This window comes from Tetrahymena thermophila, assembly GCF_000189635.1.
Source record: "Tetrahymena thermophila SB210 genomic scaffold scf_8254582, whole genome shotgun sequence".
NCBI classification, from domain to species: domain Eukaryota; phylum Ciliophora; class Oligohymenophorea; order Hymenostomatida; family Tetrahymenidae; genus Tetrahymena; species Tetrahymena thermophila.
The window spans coordinates 850,706-865,266 of NW_002476353.1; the positions used below are offsets into that span (position 1 = coordinate 850,706).

At 22.8% G+C, this 14,561-nt stretch overlaps 5 protein-coding genes across 5 annotated transcripts; 2 read left to right on the forward strand and 3 right to left on the reverse strand. All coding sequences in view use genetic code 6, as the record gives it.

Moving 5' to 3' along the window:
* Positions 1 to 1,048: 1,048 nt before the first annotated feature.
* TTHERM_00133660 (hypothetical protein) lies at positions 1,049 to 3,701 on the reverse strand (the record flags this gene model as incomplete). Its single annotated transcript, XM_001019645.3, has 2 exons — positions 1,049 to 1,726; positions 1,788 to 3,701. The coding sequence occupies 2 exons, from the start codon at positions 3,699 to 3,701 to the stop codon at positions 1,049 to 1,051; spliced, it is 2,592 nt and encodes an 863-aa protein (XP_001019645.2).
* A 494-nt stretch (positions 3,702 to 4,195) lies between these two features.
* Positions 4,196 to 5,952, reverse strand: TTHERM_00133650 (hypothetical protein; the record flags this gene model as incomplete). The annotated part of the gene is made up of 8 exons (XM_001019644.2): positions 4,196 to 4,339; positions 4,405 to 4,503; positions 4,568 to 4,714; positions 4,764 to 4,988; positions 5,050 to 5,223; positions 5,284 to 5,510; positions 5,565 to 5,627; positions 5,691 to 5,952. The coding sequence occupies 8 exons, from the start codon at positions 5,950 to 5,952 to the stop codon at positions 4,196 to 4,198; spliced, it is 1,341 nt and encodes a 446-aa protein (XP_001019644.2).
* An 842-nt stretch (positions 5,953 to 6,794) lies between these two features.
* On the forward strand, positions 6,795 to 8,571 carry TTHERM_00133640 (WD domain, G-beta repeat protein; the record flags this gene model as incomplete). The annotated part of the gene is made up of 3 exons (XM_001019643.1): positions 6,795 to 7,716; positions 7,818 to 8,203; positions 8,263 to 8,571. 3 exons carry the CDS (start codon positions 6,795 to 6,797, stop codon positions 8,569 to 8,571), a joined length of 1,617 nt encoding a protein of 538 aa, XP_001019643.1.
* Positions 8,572 to 8,863: 292 nt separating this feature from the next.
* On the reverse strand, positions 8,864 to 12,415 carry TTHERM_00133630 (hypothetical protein; the record flags this gene model as incomplete). Its single annotated transcript, XM_001019642.1, has 5 exons — positions 8,864 to 9,172; positions 9,228 to 9,746; positions 9,804 to 10,025; positions 10,079 to 10,776; positions 11,197 to 12,415. The coding sequence occupies 5 exons, from the start codon at positions 12,413 to 12,415 to the stop codon at positions 8,864 to 8,866; spliced, it is 2,967 nt and encodes a 988-aa protein (XP_001019642.1).
* A 1,030-nt stretch (positions 12,416 to 13,445) lies between these two features.
* Positions 13,446 to 14,549, forward strand: TTHERM_00133620 (hypothetical protein; the record flags this gene model as incomplete). Its single annotated transcript, XM_001019641.1, has 1 exon — positions 13,446 to 14,549. The coding sequence occupies one exon, from the start codon at positions 13,446 to 13,448 to the stop codon at positions 14,547 to 14,549; it is 1,104 nt and encodes a 367-aa protein (XP_001019641.1).
* Positions 14,550 to 14,561: the final 12 nt, after the last annotated feature.

Genomic DNA, 14,561 nt, shown 5'->3' on the forward strand with positions numbered 1-14,561 from the left:
CTTACTTATTTTTAAAATTGAATAGCTATTAAATAGTTTGTTTTTCTGCAAAATAATATTCTATATAAATTAAATTCATACAAAAATAATTAAATATTGTTTGTTAATAAGCAAAAATAATTATCATGTTAAATATAAAAACAATAAAATTTTATTAAAATAATTGTCATCAATATTAATATTAATGAAAAATATCTTTCAATAAAATCGTTTTTTTAAATGAAGTCAATTGCATAAATGTATTTAAAAAGAGCTTTTTTGAAAGCAAATATAAATTTTCATGCCAATTATTTATAAAAAAAGTAAAACTTTACAGAAATAATTGTTTAGAATATTAATGGAAGATATCTAATAATCAAATATTTCTTAAATATAAATTGAATTTGCATAAAAATAATTAAATTTATTTTTTTCTATTGAAAAAATTAAATTATGTGTCAACTATTTAAGAGAAAACAAAAATGATAATATCGTTTTATTAAAATAATTCTATAGATTGCTAATCAAAATAACTAACAATAAAATATTTCTTAACATGAATTTGAATGCATACAAATAATTAAACGCTGTTATTTTTGAAAAGAACTATTAAATTATGTGTCAACAATTTAATAGATAACAAAAAAATAAAGATATACTAAAATAATTTTCTAAATTATTAATGGGAAATATCATACAGTCAGATATTTCTTCATATAAATTTGATCATAAAATGTTGTTTTTTTGAGAGATATAATTGAATAATCTTTTCAACTATTTAACAGATAAAAAATAAAAAATAACATTTTATTAAAATAATATAGATTATTTGGATGAAATATATCCTTTAGTAAAATATATCTTTCTATTTAAATTTATTATGGTATTTAAATTGATTATATCGAAATAGTCGAATCCTTTAAAGTATAACTTATTTACAAACAAAATAAAACAAAGTATATATACTATAATTAAATTTATTTTAGAGATTAAGAATTTATTTGTTTATTTATTTATTTATTTACTTATTTATTTATTTATTTATTTATTTATTTATTTATTCACTCTTTCAAACTTCTATTTCTTCTTCTTTTAATACAAAATTTTATTTACCTGTATGGCTTTTCTTATTTTTTTCATCTTCATTATCAGAAAATTGTTATAAATAGGAGTTATTGTTATTTTGAGAATTTGAATCCTCTTTTTCAAAATTGTCTTAGTCATATTCTTCTTGTAAATTGATTTTACTTTTATGCTAATTGGAGTTACTGCCTCTTTTTGAGCCTTTTGAATTATTTTATTGAGTATTATTGATTGTATTAAAGCTATTATAAGATTAGTTAGAGATCTGCTTCTATTGAACTCCATTCACTTTATTTCCTTGATTAAAGCTAGTATTTTAGCTATTAAAAGATGAAATTCCTTTTTGTTTAGGATTCATCTAATATTTTAGTTGTTAAAGTTTTTACTACTTTTCAGTTTAACCATTTTAATTTGAATTTATTAACTAAACCAAAGATTCTTCACTATTTTTTTTCCTTTCTGTTGGATTTGTTTAGTTATCATAAGCTATACTGGCTTCTTAAGATCCATAATCTTTTTTTATTATATCTAAATCCATTAAATACTACTTAACACTACTTTTAACACTAATTTCAATGTCTATCCACCCCTTTTTACGCATATCCTTCACCATATAATTTGGAAGTTTATGCATTTACTTAAAGTTTCTGAGATCATAATGAATCTATAAGTTAATTAAATATAATGTTTCAAATTAAAATATATTTCAAGGATTTAAATATTACTTGGTGAACTCCAGATTGAAGATAGTAAGGTGTTAAATCTAGCTCAAAGTCTCCTAAAAAATGCTCGCCGTTATCCAAGGGAGTCCATTTGTAGAGACCAATATAAATGATTCTGTTTTACTTTATTTCTCTAAGATAGAAGAACTCATTTATAACAGATTTAGAGAAATCTGAATATATTTCTGGATTTGTTCTTCTGATTTCATGAATACTAGCCTAAATTTCCATAAAATACTTCTCTGTCTCAGATGATACAGGTAGAAAGTTTACAAAGGCTATTTCTTTTACATTAATCACAAGGTGTATACGCTGATCCATCAGCTCTTGATTATTTTCATCTAAAGGTACTCCATCAAGTAAGCCTAACATATTTATTTCCTCTTTTTTTTTACTTTTCCCAAATGCTGGAACTTTTCTTTCTTTAAATTCGTGAAATTTAGATATTTATTTCATCAGTTTCTTTTATTTAGAAAACTCTTTCTTAAGATTAGTTTTAGTAGGTACAACTGGTGGTAATTTCATCATTCTTTGAACTATTTTATTATTTTCAAAGGCAATTCTTTCTTGCTCCTTTTATCTCTCTATCGATGCACTAACGTGTTTATTTAGCTGAGCAAGATTTATTGATGAATTAATTCTTCTTCTCTTCCCATCTCTGCTTAATTATTTTATTCTATCAGGATTATCTAGATTACCATTTCTGTACCCATCATCTCCTATCATTTAATCATCGTTTATATTGTAATAGTCATTACCCCTAAGTAAGTTAGGGTTATTTTTGAAAAAATTAGGGTCACTTTAATCATTGTAGTATTTAGGATTATTGTAATCCCTTAAAGGCTCAGGATTATTAGGATCTCCTTAATAATGAGGATTGCTTTATTATTTGCTTAAGTTGTGGTTATTTACATCTTTATACAAATTAGGGTTGTTTTGATCCCTTTCATCAATATTTTAATCTTTCAAAGCATTTGGGTGATTTAAATCTCTATACAAATTTGGATTGTTTTAATCTTTATAATAATTTGGATTACTTTAACCTCTATGCAAGTTTGAATTATTTTAATCATTTTTTGAATAAATATTTTAATTTTCTGGATATTCTGCATTTCCCTCTGTTTTTAGAGCTCTTTAAAGGTGGTATTTATTAAAAGTTTATGGGTCATTTTCTTTGTTTTTATTAAAACCATTAGTAGAGTTTGGGTTGTTATTAGAAGATTAACTGTAAATCGTTCCTCCATAATTTGAATTAGCACCACTAAACTAATGCTAATTAGGGATTTAGTTTTAATTACTTGCAGCATTATATCCATGTTTATGGTCTCCTAAATTACTTTGGGATCTGCTACTATTTTTATGAGTGTTATCAGTATTATTGTTAAAGTTGTTAAAATTGCCTCCAAAAAAATTAGCAGTTTTAGGATATTTTTCATTCTAATCCTCATTGAATTCACTATTTTTATAATATGTGTTTTAGCTACCAATATTTCTACTTGACTCTGTATTTGCAGTCATCGTTCTTAGCCTAGTTTTTGAGTTGCTTGGATTAAAATTATTTCCCGTTTTCAAATTTTGGTTTGAAGATAAGTAATAAACGGATTCTCTAAAGGTCTAATCTTTTATATTTTTCATTATAGAATATTTTCCTTTCTAAATCTATTCTAGCTTAGCTATAAGAGCTTTATTTTCTAATTTTTGCTCTCTTCTTTATTCTTCTTCCTTAAACAATCTATTTTAAACAACCTTTTTTTATTTATCTTCAAGAAGTCTTTTATCCACTGAGATACTTCTCTTAACTTCCCCCTTGAGTTTTTAAGACTAAATATTTTGCAGCTTCTAAACGTGCATCTTATACTCTCTTTTTTCATCATTTTCGAGATGGGTCTTTTTTAAAATGTATGTAGGTCCCCTCATTTTTAGAAATCCAAAATGATGTAAATAATTTCGACTTAATAATTTTTTAATTAAAATTTGCGAATAAATTAATATTTGATAAATATTAAAAACAAACTAGCAAATAGCAAAGTTTGTTTTCCCTTAATTAATTCATATTTATTAGTTGACTAAATAATTTAAATTACCATGAAATTAAAAGTTAATAAAGTATAATGAACAAAATATTCAATTTATAACCATAGCTTATATACCAGTAAATGTATTCAATAATATTTATGCTTTACTTTCTTTACTATCCATTCGTTTAATAAATCTTTAGATTCAAAATATTAACTACACAAATAAAATTTGTTTTCTAATAATTTATTTAAATTGACTTGCTGCAAAGATAAAACACTTTTTGAAGGATATGAATTATATATTTTATAATTCTTAATAAAGATTACAAAATAAATATGAGAAAAATAATAAATAGTTGGTGAATGAATGAATAAATTTATTTTTAATAAAAATCAAGATTTTATTTTATAATCCTCCTTTGTTAAAAACATAGCTCTCCTTCTAAAATTATTCATAGTAGAGCCCACAGTTCTACTTATACTATTAGTTAAAGAATACTATGTGTGTTTTTCTAATATTTCCTGATTATGTTGTTCCTAATTTTATTTTTATTTTTTGTTAATTTTAAAAATTAAATAGTAACTATTTTTGTAAAGATTACTCTTGCTTCTCTTAACATTTATTTATTCAGATTAACTTAAAGCATTTTTTCATCAACACTCATTCTGCTGCTGAGTCTAAAGTATTTACGAGGAGAATTCTATTCGAAAAATTAAAATTAAGTATACTAAGATAAAGATTAGTATAACAAATTAAAATAATACGGCTTTTGAAGTGCAACTGCAATTATGCAACTTATCTGTAAAAGTTGAATTCATAATATCTTTATTTTCCCTATTTTAGCTAATTTTTTCTAAATCTACCTGCTTTTTCTTAACCAAGGTCTTCTCGAGCTATTAATTAGCTTATTACTATATAAAGTAATTTATTAAACTGCTTTATAAATTTATAATTATTTACTTAGTGTTTATTGCTGTTATCCATTGTTTTTGCAAATTTATTTATATAGTATTCAACCATATTTTAACTCTTAATCTCTGCTTGTTTCTTTATTTTATCAAATTTTTCATTCGATTTCTGCAGTTTTTGTTTTTTATCTTTCATAATTTGTTCATATCTTTATTCTGCAATTGAAAGCTTTTCTTCTAATTTTTCTCCATCCTTTTCATTTTGGTCTAATTCATACTTCATTTAATTAAATAATTTATGAGCTACATTTTTCTTGTTGTTAATTTTTATATTTTACATTTTCTTCCTAAACTCTATTCCTCATTCTAATATAAGATATTCTTTAATCTTGAGGTATTCTAATTGCAAACTGAGCTAACTGCTTCTCCTCCTTTTTTTTAATATACTCTAATTGATTATTTTTCAAATCTTGAATTTGTTTCTTCTGCAACTGTAGCATGTCTTAAGTTAACTTAGTTATATTTAAATAGTTTTGATTATCAAATTTGTATTTTTAGTTAATAATTTATACTTCTATATATTTTGCTTTTGTATCACTGGAATGTTAGATAAAGCCTTTTGCCTTTTTTTGTCTTTTTTCAAGCTGAGCGAGTTTATTATTTTAACATTTTTTAATCATCTAATCCAATTTTATCATTTTTTCTTCATTTTTTTATGTATTTTCGTCATAAATTTTCTACTAGTTGCTGATACTTCTAATATATTTATAAAAACTACTTTCCATGGTATTATATGTTCCTATTGTTTAATTTAATTCAATTAATCATCATTAAGAGCGTATTTATGTAAAACCTGTAATTTTAGTTTATAATTCGCCCCCATAATGGCTTGGATACATATCTTTTTTAGGGACTCCTAAGTTTTATTATATGAAAAAAATGGTTTTAAATTAATCTATTTTTAAATTATTTTTAATACTTGAAGTATAATTTTTAGGTGCACTGTAGTATTCTAATTCATCTGGCTATGTACTAGAATTAGATTTTCTGAATTCTATCAAAGAACTATTTAATCTACTAGCCTAGGTATACTGCTTAGCTATTGGTGACTGGCAAAAGTTACCATACAATGAGGTATTCATAGATAGTTTTTTATTTTCTTAAGTTAATGTGTTTGTAGTTAATTAAATTTATTAAGTATGCAATAATATTCTTATTGAAATATTTGCATACTAATTCATTAAATATATTCAATTATATTTAATCTTCATTGAGCAACCCTTTATTAAATTTATTATTTAATTATCAACTTTATAGCCATATTTTTATTAGAGTATCAAGAATATAAATTAATAATTTACATATAATATTTGCATAGTTACCTGAAAAAATAATTGATTGGTGGATAAAAATTAGCTAATTAAAATAAATAAATAACTTTATTTATATCTTTCATTTTTAAAATAATTACCATTTAATAAATTTATCAATTTGTAAATAAAAATTTTTTTTTTTGAACACAAAATTATTCTATTTAGAAATTATTTTTATAAAATAAAAATTTAAATTGCACTGATTAAGCAAACAAAAATAAGTGAATGAATAAATAAACAAACAAATGATGAATGAACAAACAAATAAATAAAAAAATTAGATTATTATTATTTATTTTAAAAAAATTAAGCAAATTAAAAAATAAAACAAATTAATAAAAAATTTTACTAAAATATAAATTTGCAATAGTAAAATAATTAAAAATGAAAATATTCTGATAAGTGAAAAAAAGATGAGACCCCTTTTCACCACAAATTAAAATTAGTTGAGTGATATTTTTTAAATGAGAAATTAAAATATAAAATTCATCTAAATTAATTGATTACCAAATACTTGTGGATATAAAATTTAGAAGATTAAGCTGCATCTAAACATTTAAGATATCAAATGTTATCAGAAAATATCCTTTAAGAGTATAATTAGAAAAATTAATACATATATATTCAATTTTAATAAAAAAAATTAATCAATTATTAATATAAAAAAAGTAAATAAAACATATAAATAAGTAAGAAAGCAAGAAAATAATATGGATTAAACTAACAACGAAAGTCTTCCTAGCAAATAAAAAAATTGTATTCATCACCCAACTCAAAGACCTAACTGGTACTGCATTGATCCAAATTGTACAGAAAAAGTTAAGTTCGGATGTGGTGATTGCTTTTTAGATACTCCTCATGGAAGCCATCAGGTTAAAAAACTAATTGAGTATGAAAATGTAGTTAAAAAAAGATGCCCTGAAAGACAAACTAAGTATAAAGAACTTTAGTAAATTTCTGAAATCAGAAGCTCAACTGAAAGCTTATTCACTGAGATTAGAAGCAGTATTAAGGCTTAGATAGATGATCTCGAGTCTTCAATTCAAAAGCAAATTAGATTGATTGAACATAATTTTAGCAGTCGTACTTTAAATGAATTCAATTCAAAAGTTAAGCTACTTTCAAACAGACTATTATTTTGCAAGTTTTTATTCTGTGAAGATGAACTCAGTGAACTCTCATTGTAGCTCTTTAACTAAAGTTAGTTCATGGAAACAACAATTGAAAAGGAAAAATCAAAGCGTTAAATGATTTGCACTCAATTCAAGGATCATTTAGGAAACATTAAAAATTATTTTAATGAAGTTTTTGAATAAATTCAAAATTTTTCAACAACATTTTAAGCCAACATTCCAAATTATTTTAATCTAGAAAATTTCACTTAAAAAGTTGTAAAAGTTAATGAAAATTAACCCAGTCACAATGGAGCAATCCGTAAAGTTCTTACCTTAACAAACAACAGGCTATTGAGTTTTTCAGATGATACAAATATGCACGTATATGATTAAACCTTTGCAATTTAAAAGACAATTAAGCACAGCAGTAAAATTATACAAGCTGATACTATGGGAGAAGACCTAGTTGTTATATCTTCTTCAGATTACAAGATTTATGTTTATGATGTTCAAAAAGGTAGCAAATATTCTTTGATTTATATTAAGGATACAAATTTAAATCCTTTTAATTTCCACTAAAAGCTTATTAAAATTATAAATTAAATAAAAATTCAATAGGTACAGTTGTCAAATAATTTAGTGGACACAATGAACCAATCTTAGCATTAAAATCTATAAGCGAAGATAGATTTGTTTCAGGAGGTATGGATAAAAGTATTTGTATTTGGAGCTTGAGCCAAGATGAGCCCTTGACAACTTAATTAGATCCTCATCAAGGATCAATATACAGCATAGAACAAATTGGCTTGAATAAGTTTGTTACATGTGGTGGAGAAGATGGAAAAATTAAAATATGGGAAGACTTGAAAGTTGTTTAAGCATTGAATGGTCACACAAATAAAGTACAACTCCTTAAGTATTTGAAAGGATTGAATACTTTGGTTTCTGTTGATGAATAAGGAATCATCATGCTATGGAACTTACAAGACTTAACTCTTATCCACGTACATTTTATTAGATTATAAATTTCAATTAAATTTAATTTTACCTAATGAATATATAGTAATTCAGAGATGAGTTCTCTAATGTAGTTGATATGATTGAATTATCAGACGATATGTTCTGTGTTCTTGGAGTAGAACAAAACATTAAAATTTTCAAATTTGAATTCGAAGCTAAGTTAAATGAAACAGAATAAAGTGGAAGCAATGAAATGCTAGATAAAGTTACTTCCATTAAAGGAGAAGCTATAAAAAATATTTCTGCAATTATGAACTTTTCAACATATGTTAATATGCTAACTATAGCAAAGTTGGATGATGATGGAATCATTGGTGGATGCCAAGATGGTCATCTCGTTTTAATTAAATGATTTTTATAAATAATTTAGTATAAAAATTAAAATATTGCATAATCTTTTCACTAATCTTAAATGTTACAAATATAATTATTTACAATTTAAATTCTTTATAAAACTAAAAATAAAAATAATTAAAAATTTTTTATTATTTGTAAAATAGTAAATTTAAACATTTTATGTAAATTTTTTTAATTTTTTAAAGACTAAGTATATACTATAAAAAAATAACATAAAAGTCAATTAAATTTAATACAATTAAATAATTTAAATTTTATTTTAGTAAAGTATGTTTTTATAACAATTTTCAAATAGGCTGATACTTGATAGTTATTTTTTTCTATAAATCTGGATATTGTGCACAAATGAGTTATACTGCTTCGTATAAGATATCTTTAAATTTTTCATAGGTTGGTAAGACAAACAATTTATTTCCTTAAATATTATTATTTAAAACACCATTTTGTTACTATTTTTTATCATCTACTTTCTGCTCTTCATTTAATTCTTGATTTTCTTTTATGTTAATATTAAAACTTGATTTAGTTTATTAAGCACCTTTATCTTTGATGTTTAACTAAATACTAGCAGAGCTATTGATTTCTATTTCCTTTTTCTAAATAAATAAATAATTAAATTCAGTTAAAAATATTTTTTTTAAATAGTATTACTTCTTGGATGCTTTATGATGACTATTGCTAGGTCAAGTATATAGAAGTAGAGTGAGTTTTAATTTATTCTTTTATTTTTTACTTATAGTTGATCATTATTTAATCAAAATATTTTTAAAGAGCCAATCTTTTGTAGTCTATGTGATTAAATGACTGATAAACATTTTGAATGACTCTTTTTGTGAGAGAAGAGTTTTTAAGTGTAGCTTAATCTATTTTTACTTCAATAACGTCACCAATTGCCTCTAAATAGTATTTCTCCCAGAATCTATACAAAAGCTTTTTGAAGTTAATTATTCTTTGATGATAAATGATAAACTTTTTAATTATTTTTTTGCTTGAAGAAATATATGTTAAAATCCTTTGTATGCTCTCATGTCTTTATGCATTCTATCTTAGTACATAAATCAAAGCCTTTTATGCTTCTGCTTTGACTTTTTTCTTTTTTACTTAGACATAAGAGTCTACAACGTACTTAGAATCTAAAACAGCTCTTACAAATATATTTTATCCTCCTATCTGTTAAAAGCATTAAATTAAAATTTACTTAACATTTATAACAAAAATATTAATTACCTTTCTTGCTTTTGTTTTATATCTGAAAAATGGACGAAGAAGTGAAAAAGCCATGTCTCTCATAAGTCTCTATCTTTCTTTGTGTTTTTATAGCTTAACTGCCAATTTTTTAGTTGCTAATACCATGTATATGGTTGTCAGCCATATGAAATCAAAAGTCTTTTTCTTGAATTGCTTGATTTCTATAAATTGTTTTAATATTTTTTCTTGCTTTACTCTTTCCTAAATATATTGTGATTAATTTAAATTTTGATGTGATAAATTAATGAAGTTACTTTTTCTTCTTGAAGTTAAGCTAAGTGGTGAATATGATTTTCAAACAAATAGTTTTTTATGGCTTGTGCTTGTACTATTTTTTATTTTTTTGTTTCCAGAAAATTTTTCTTTTTTTAAGTCATTTCTAGCATGTTTTCTTCTTTTAAACTTTCAATGTTTTTCTTTAAAATATTTTGTTCGGGACCAGTCATTCCTAATTTCCTTCTCCTCTTTTCGAGTATATACTTAACTTCTTGTTTCAATTAATCATTAGAGAGAGCATAGCAAGATAATTTAATTTCTTATTTGTTCGTTTAGACTTCAGAAGTATTTTAATTTGCTTAGTTAATATCTCTATATTCTCTCATAGTTTTGAAGCTTTCATAGACAGTTCCAAAAGTAACAGTCAGCTTTATAATAGCTTCATCATTAGAATATATTGAAAAATAGAAATAATCTTAATGAGTAAAGTATCCACTATTATTATCTGATTCAAAAGAAAAAGTATTGCCCTAAAGGTTATAATCACAATTAAACTAATTAGGAGTTGGAAATTCTTTACTCACCATAATTTTGTAATTTAAAATCCTATCTTGGCTTATCTTCACTCTTAGAGGACTTTACTATCCTTTTACTCTAATACAAAAATAAGTAAAATCATTTACTCCGAGATATAAGTAGTTTGTTTTTCCCACCTTAAGCACTTGTTCATTTGAAGCTATATTTAAATAAATTTACAAATAAATAAATATATTTTATTTATCTCAAATTAAATTATCTTAAAATTAAATAGTATTTTAAAGGCTTTGAAAAGTAACAAGTATAGCTGTTTAATAAAATTTTATATGATTTCTTATTTACTATTTCGAAAAGACCTTACTGATTTTAATAGTTTGAGGATATTATTCATTTACATAAAATGTTAGTAAAATCTGTAAATAAATCATTAAAAATTAGTTTCTTTTTGTTTAACCAGGAAATAATAATTAATTAATTATTACATCAAGAAGAAAAACTTAAAAAATTAAGATTTAATTAATCTTTTATTTTGTGCTACTTGAAATTTAATATCAAGTAATAACTTAATAATTATTCTTTAATGAACAATAATTTTAAAATATAACTAAATCTCTCTTACGTATGTTTGGTTTGAAAATGCAAGGTTTATCACTTTTCTTTTATTCTTTTTATTTTTCATAGTTGTTTGTTGCTCCATTAAAATCATACTTTTTCATTTCGTTTGTGTCAATCAGATTTAAAGTAGTTTTAAAATTCTCAATCATCTCTTCTCTATTTAATTCTGGCAGTTGTTGATAGGAATTGAAGTTCAAGTTGTTAAAAGTATTTACTGTAGCAAACGTTTTCTATGATTTTTACCTTGAATGAAAAAATTGCTAGGATTAGCTGGGATCAAGCAGCATTTTATTGGGCTATGATTCTCTTTTGATATTATTCTAGTTACTAGAGATGTTTTTATCTTTTATTGTAATGTTATTTTCAGTAGCTAAAACTTTTGACATTCTTTAAGCCCCATTTACCGAAATTATTAGGCTTGCTCGCTTTTCAGCCTAAGGTGATTTGAATTGTGGTGATACTAACTTATGTACTCCTTCTCTTAATGTTTTAGGGGAAGGAATATTTTTCAAGCTCTTTATCTGAACAGAGGACTCTGTATTTATTGTCAATTTATCTTTAAAAACTTTTTTCATAGGCGATTAGCTGCTATTTGTATTATTTGATACCTATGTTAAATTTTATTGATGATGGAACTACTTATTGAATAGTGTCCCTGTTTGGTTTAGCCCTCTTACACTATAATTGCCTTTTAATTTATCACTTAACTTTCTTGAGGATTGTTAGGAAATTTATCTTAGCTCATTCGATAATTTAGCCTTAAATAAACCTGTTGCACTACCTACAGGTGTTACTTATGTATCAGTGTGTGAAAAATTTATCTTTTTTGAAATATGATTAACATTTTTAATAAACTATTGGTATTTATTTTAGCTTAATGATTTTTTATTTCTTTATTATTCGAGCGTTGATGTAGTATCATCACCTAAGTCGAATATATGGGAACTACTATTTTGATTTAACTTGCTTTTTGTTGAACTAAGTTATTTTAAACTTTTGTGTTCACTAATTCTTGTTTTTTCGTTCATTAAGCCAGAATCATAATTATTTCCAATAATTTCTTCTGAATCACATCTTTCTTTACTATCATTAATAATGAGACGAACTTTGCTTTTCTGTTTATCTGGGTGAAGCTTGTATTAATCTGTATGAAAATGATTCACCTCATTTCCCTATAAAATTTACTTCAAGTTTTAATATTTATTCTCATCAAAATTCATCATTATTTATGCCTAACCTTTTGTTGTTTCTAGGAAAAATTATGTGCTCTTGTTAAGAGATTTATATAATTTGTAATATTAATTAAAAGTAGAAAGACCTAAATTTGTTTATTAATATCACTTTATTTAATGCAAATTGCTTTTTATATTATTGTTATTATTTTGTATATTTATTTTGTGGTTTAGTAAAATCTTTGCTCAAATATTATATTTTAAAAAAACTATAAATCTTTATATTTTTTTCAATTCAACCAGAGAATTAAATACCAAAATTAATTTCTTACTGAACGCATTTGATAGAAAATCAAATAAATATAATTATCTTACCTACATTATTTGCATTAATTAATAGAACAAAATTTTATATATCTCAAAGCTTAATATATTATGTTAAACTAAATCAATTATTTTTAAGTATTAAAAAATCTAACTATTTTCACATTTTTCTCCTATTTCTTGATTATTTATTCATTAAATATTTAAAATTCATAAAGATTTATAAAATATTAAATTTATTAGGTTTATTTAGCAAAAAAATATTTTTTTTAATTTTATATATTATGTTAAACTAAATCAATTATTTTTAAGTATTAAAAAATCTAACTATTTTCACATTTTTCTCCTATTTCTTGATTATTTATTCATTAAATATTTAAAATTCATAAAGATTTATAAAATATTAAATTTATTAGGTTTATTTAGCAAAAAAATATTTTTTTTAATTTTTCTTTAAGATTAATTTTTTTTATTTATTTGGTTTATTTTTTTAATTTAAATAAAAATGTTTTTATTTTCATTTAAATAAAATTAATACTTAATAAAATATAATAATTTAATAATTTCTATTTTAATGAGTTTTCCAATCATAATTAAATTTTGGATTTATAAAGAAAAGTAATTTAATTTCCTATGAATATTCTAATAATTATTTAATATTCTAATATTAATATTTAAATTGAGTAGATATTTAATTTTCCAATGAAAAAAAATTTTTTAATCTTAGAAAAGTTAATTAAAAAAAGTGAATTTATATATGGATTAAGTTTTCTTAAATTAATGCCCAATAAAAGGCCACTATGCCTCGAATAAAGATCAAATTTGCTTAGATGAGGAGTGCGAATGTGAAATAATGTGTCTCTACTGTCGAATAGACCATATTGATAATAATAAAAACCATAATATTATCCCAATAAATGAAATTGCTGAAAAAATCCAGCTTTTATAAAAACCATAATAGATATAAAATAATATAATTAATTAGGCCAATAAAATATTATTAGCGATTCAGAAATAAATTGATATGAAATTCATATATGATTTAGAATAAACTAATTACTTCAGACTATATTAGGAAATTAAGGATTTAGATTTAACTTGCTATTAAAATATTATTAAGTTAAACAAATAAACTCTAAAATAATTATTAGTTGTTTATAAATCATATGAGTAAGATATACAGTAGGAATTAAATTTAGATGAAAATGACAAAAAATAAATTGTAGAAATGATTTTTTAAAAACTTAATCCTTTGAAAAAGTAAAATAAATTGTTTTAAGAATTTAAATATAATCCATAATAAGAATAAATAGAAAATTTTATAGGTAATCTAAATAAATAGTAATAATCTTTTGAATTATAAGAGGAAATAGAAAAACTAGAAAACCAAATAAGAAGCAAAGATATCTAAATTTAAGAAAAAGTAGAAGTAATAAACTCACTTTAATAACTTATTTAGAATGTAAGTGATTAAAATTCAAATTATGATAATGAGATTGAATCATATAAATAAACTCTAGAGGAGTACTAAAAAAAAAATAAACAATATCTTAAGAATATTAAAGAAAACAACAGTTTTATAAAACAATTAGAAGAAACAAATAAAGATTTAATAAAAACAATTGAAAAATAATAATAAGAAACTAATGATAAAAAATCAAGCAATAACTGTATAAAATTATTAAATTTTCCCTTGAATGGTAAAATATCATAAAAGCATTTCGATGAACTCTTTTCAACTATCTAAAGAAATTTTGTTGAAAATTTGGATAATGAATATTAAAAGAATATACTTTAACTTACAAGTGAATTATATAGCAAACTAGAACAGCATTACACTGATTTACAATAACCATTGTGAAAAAGCAAATAT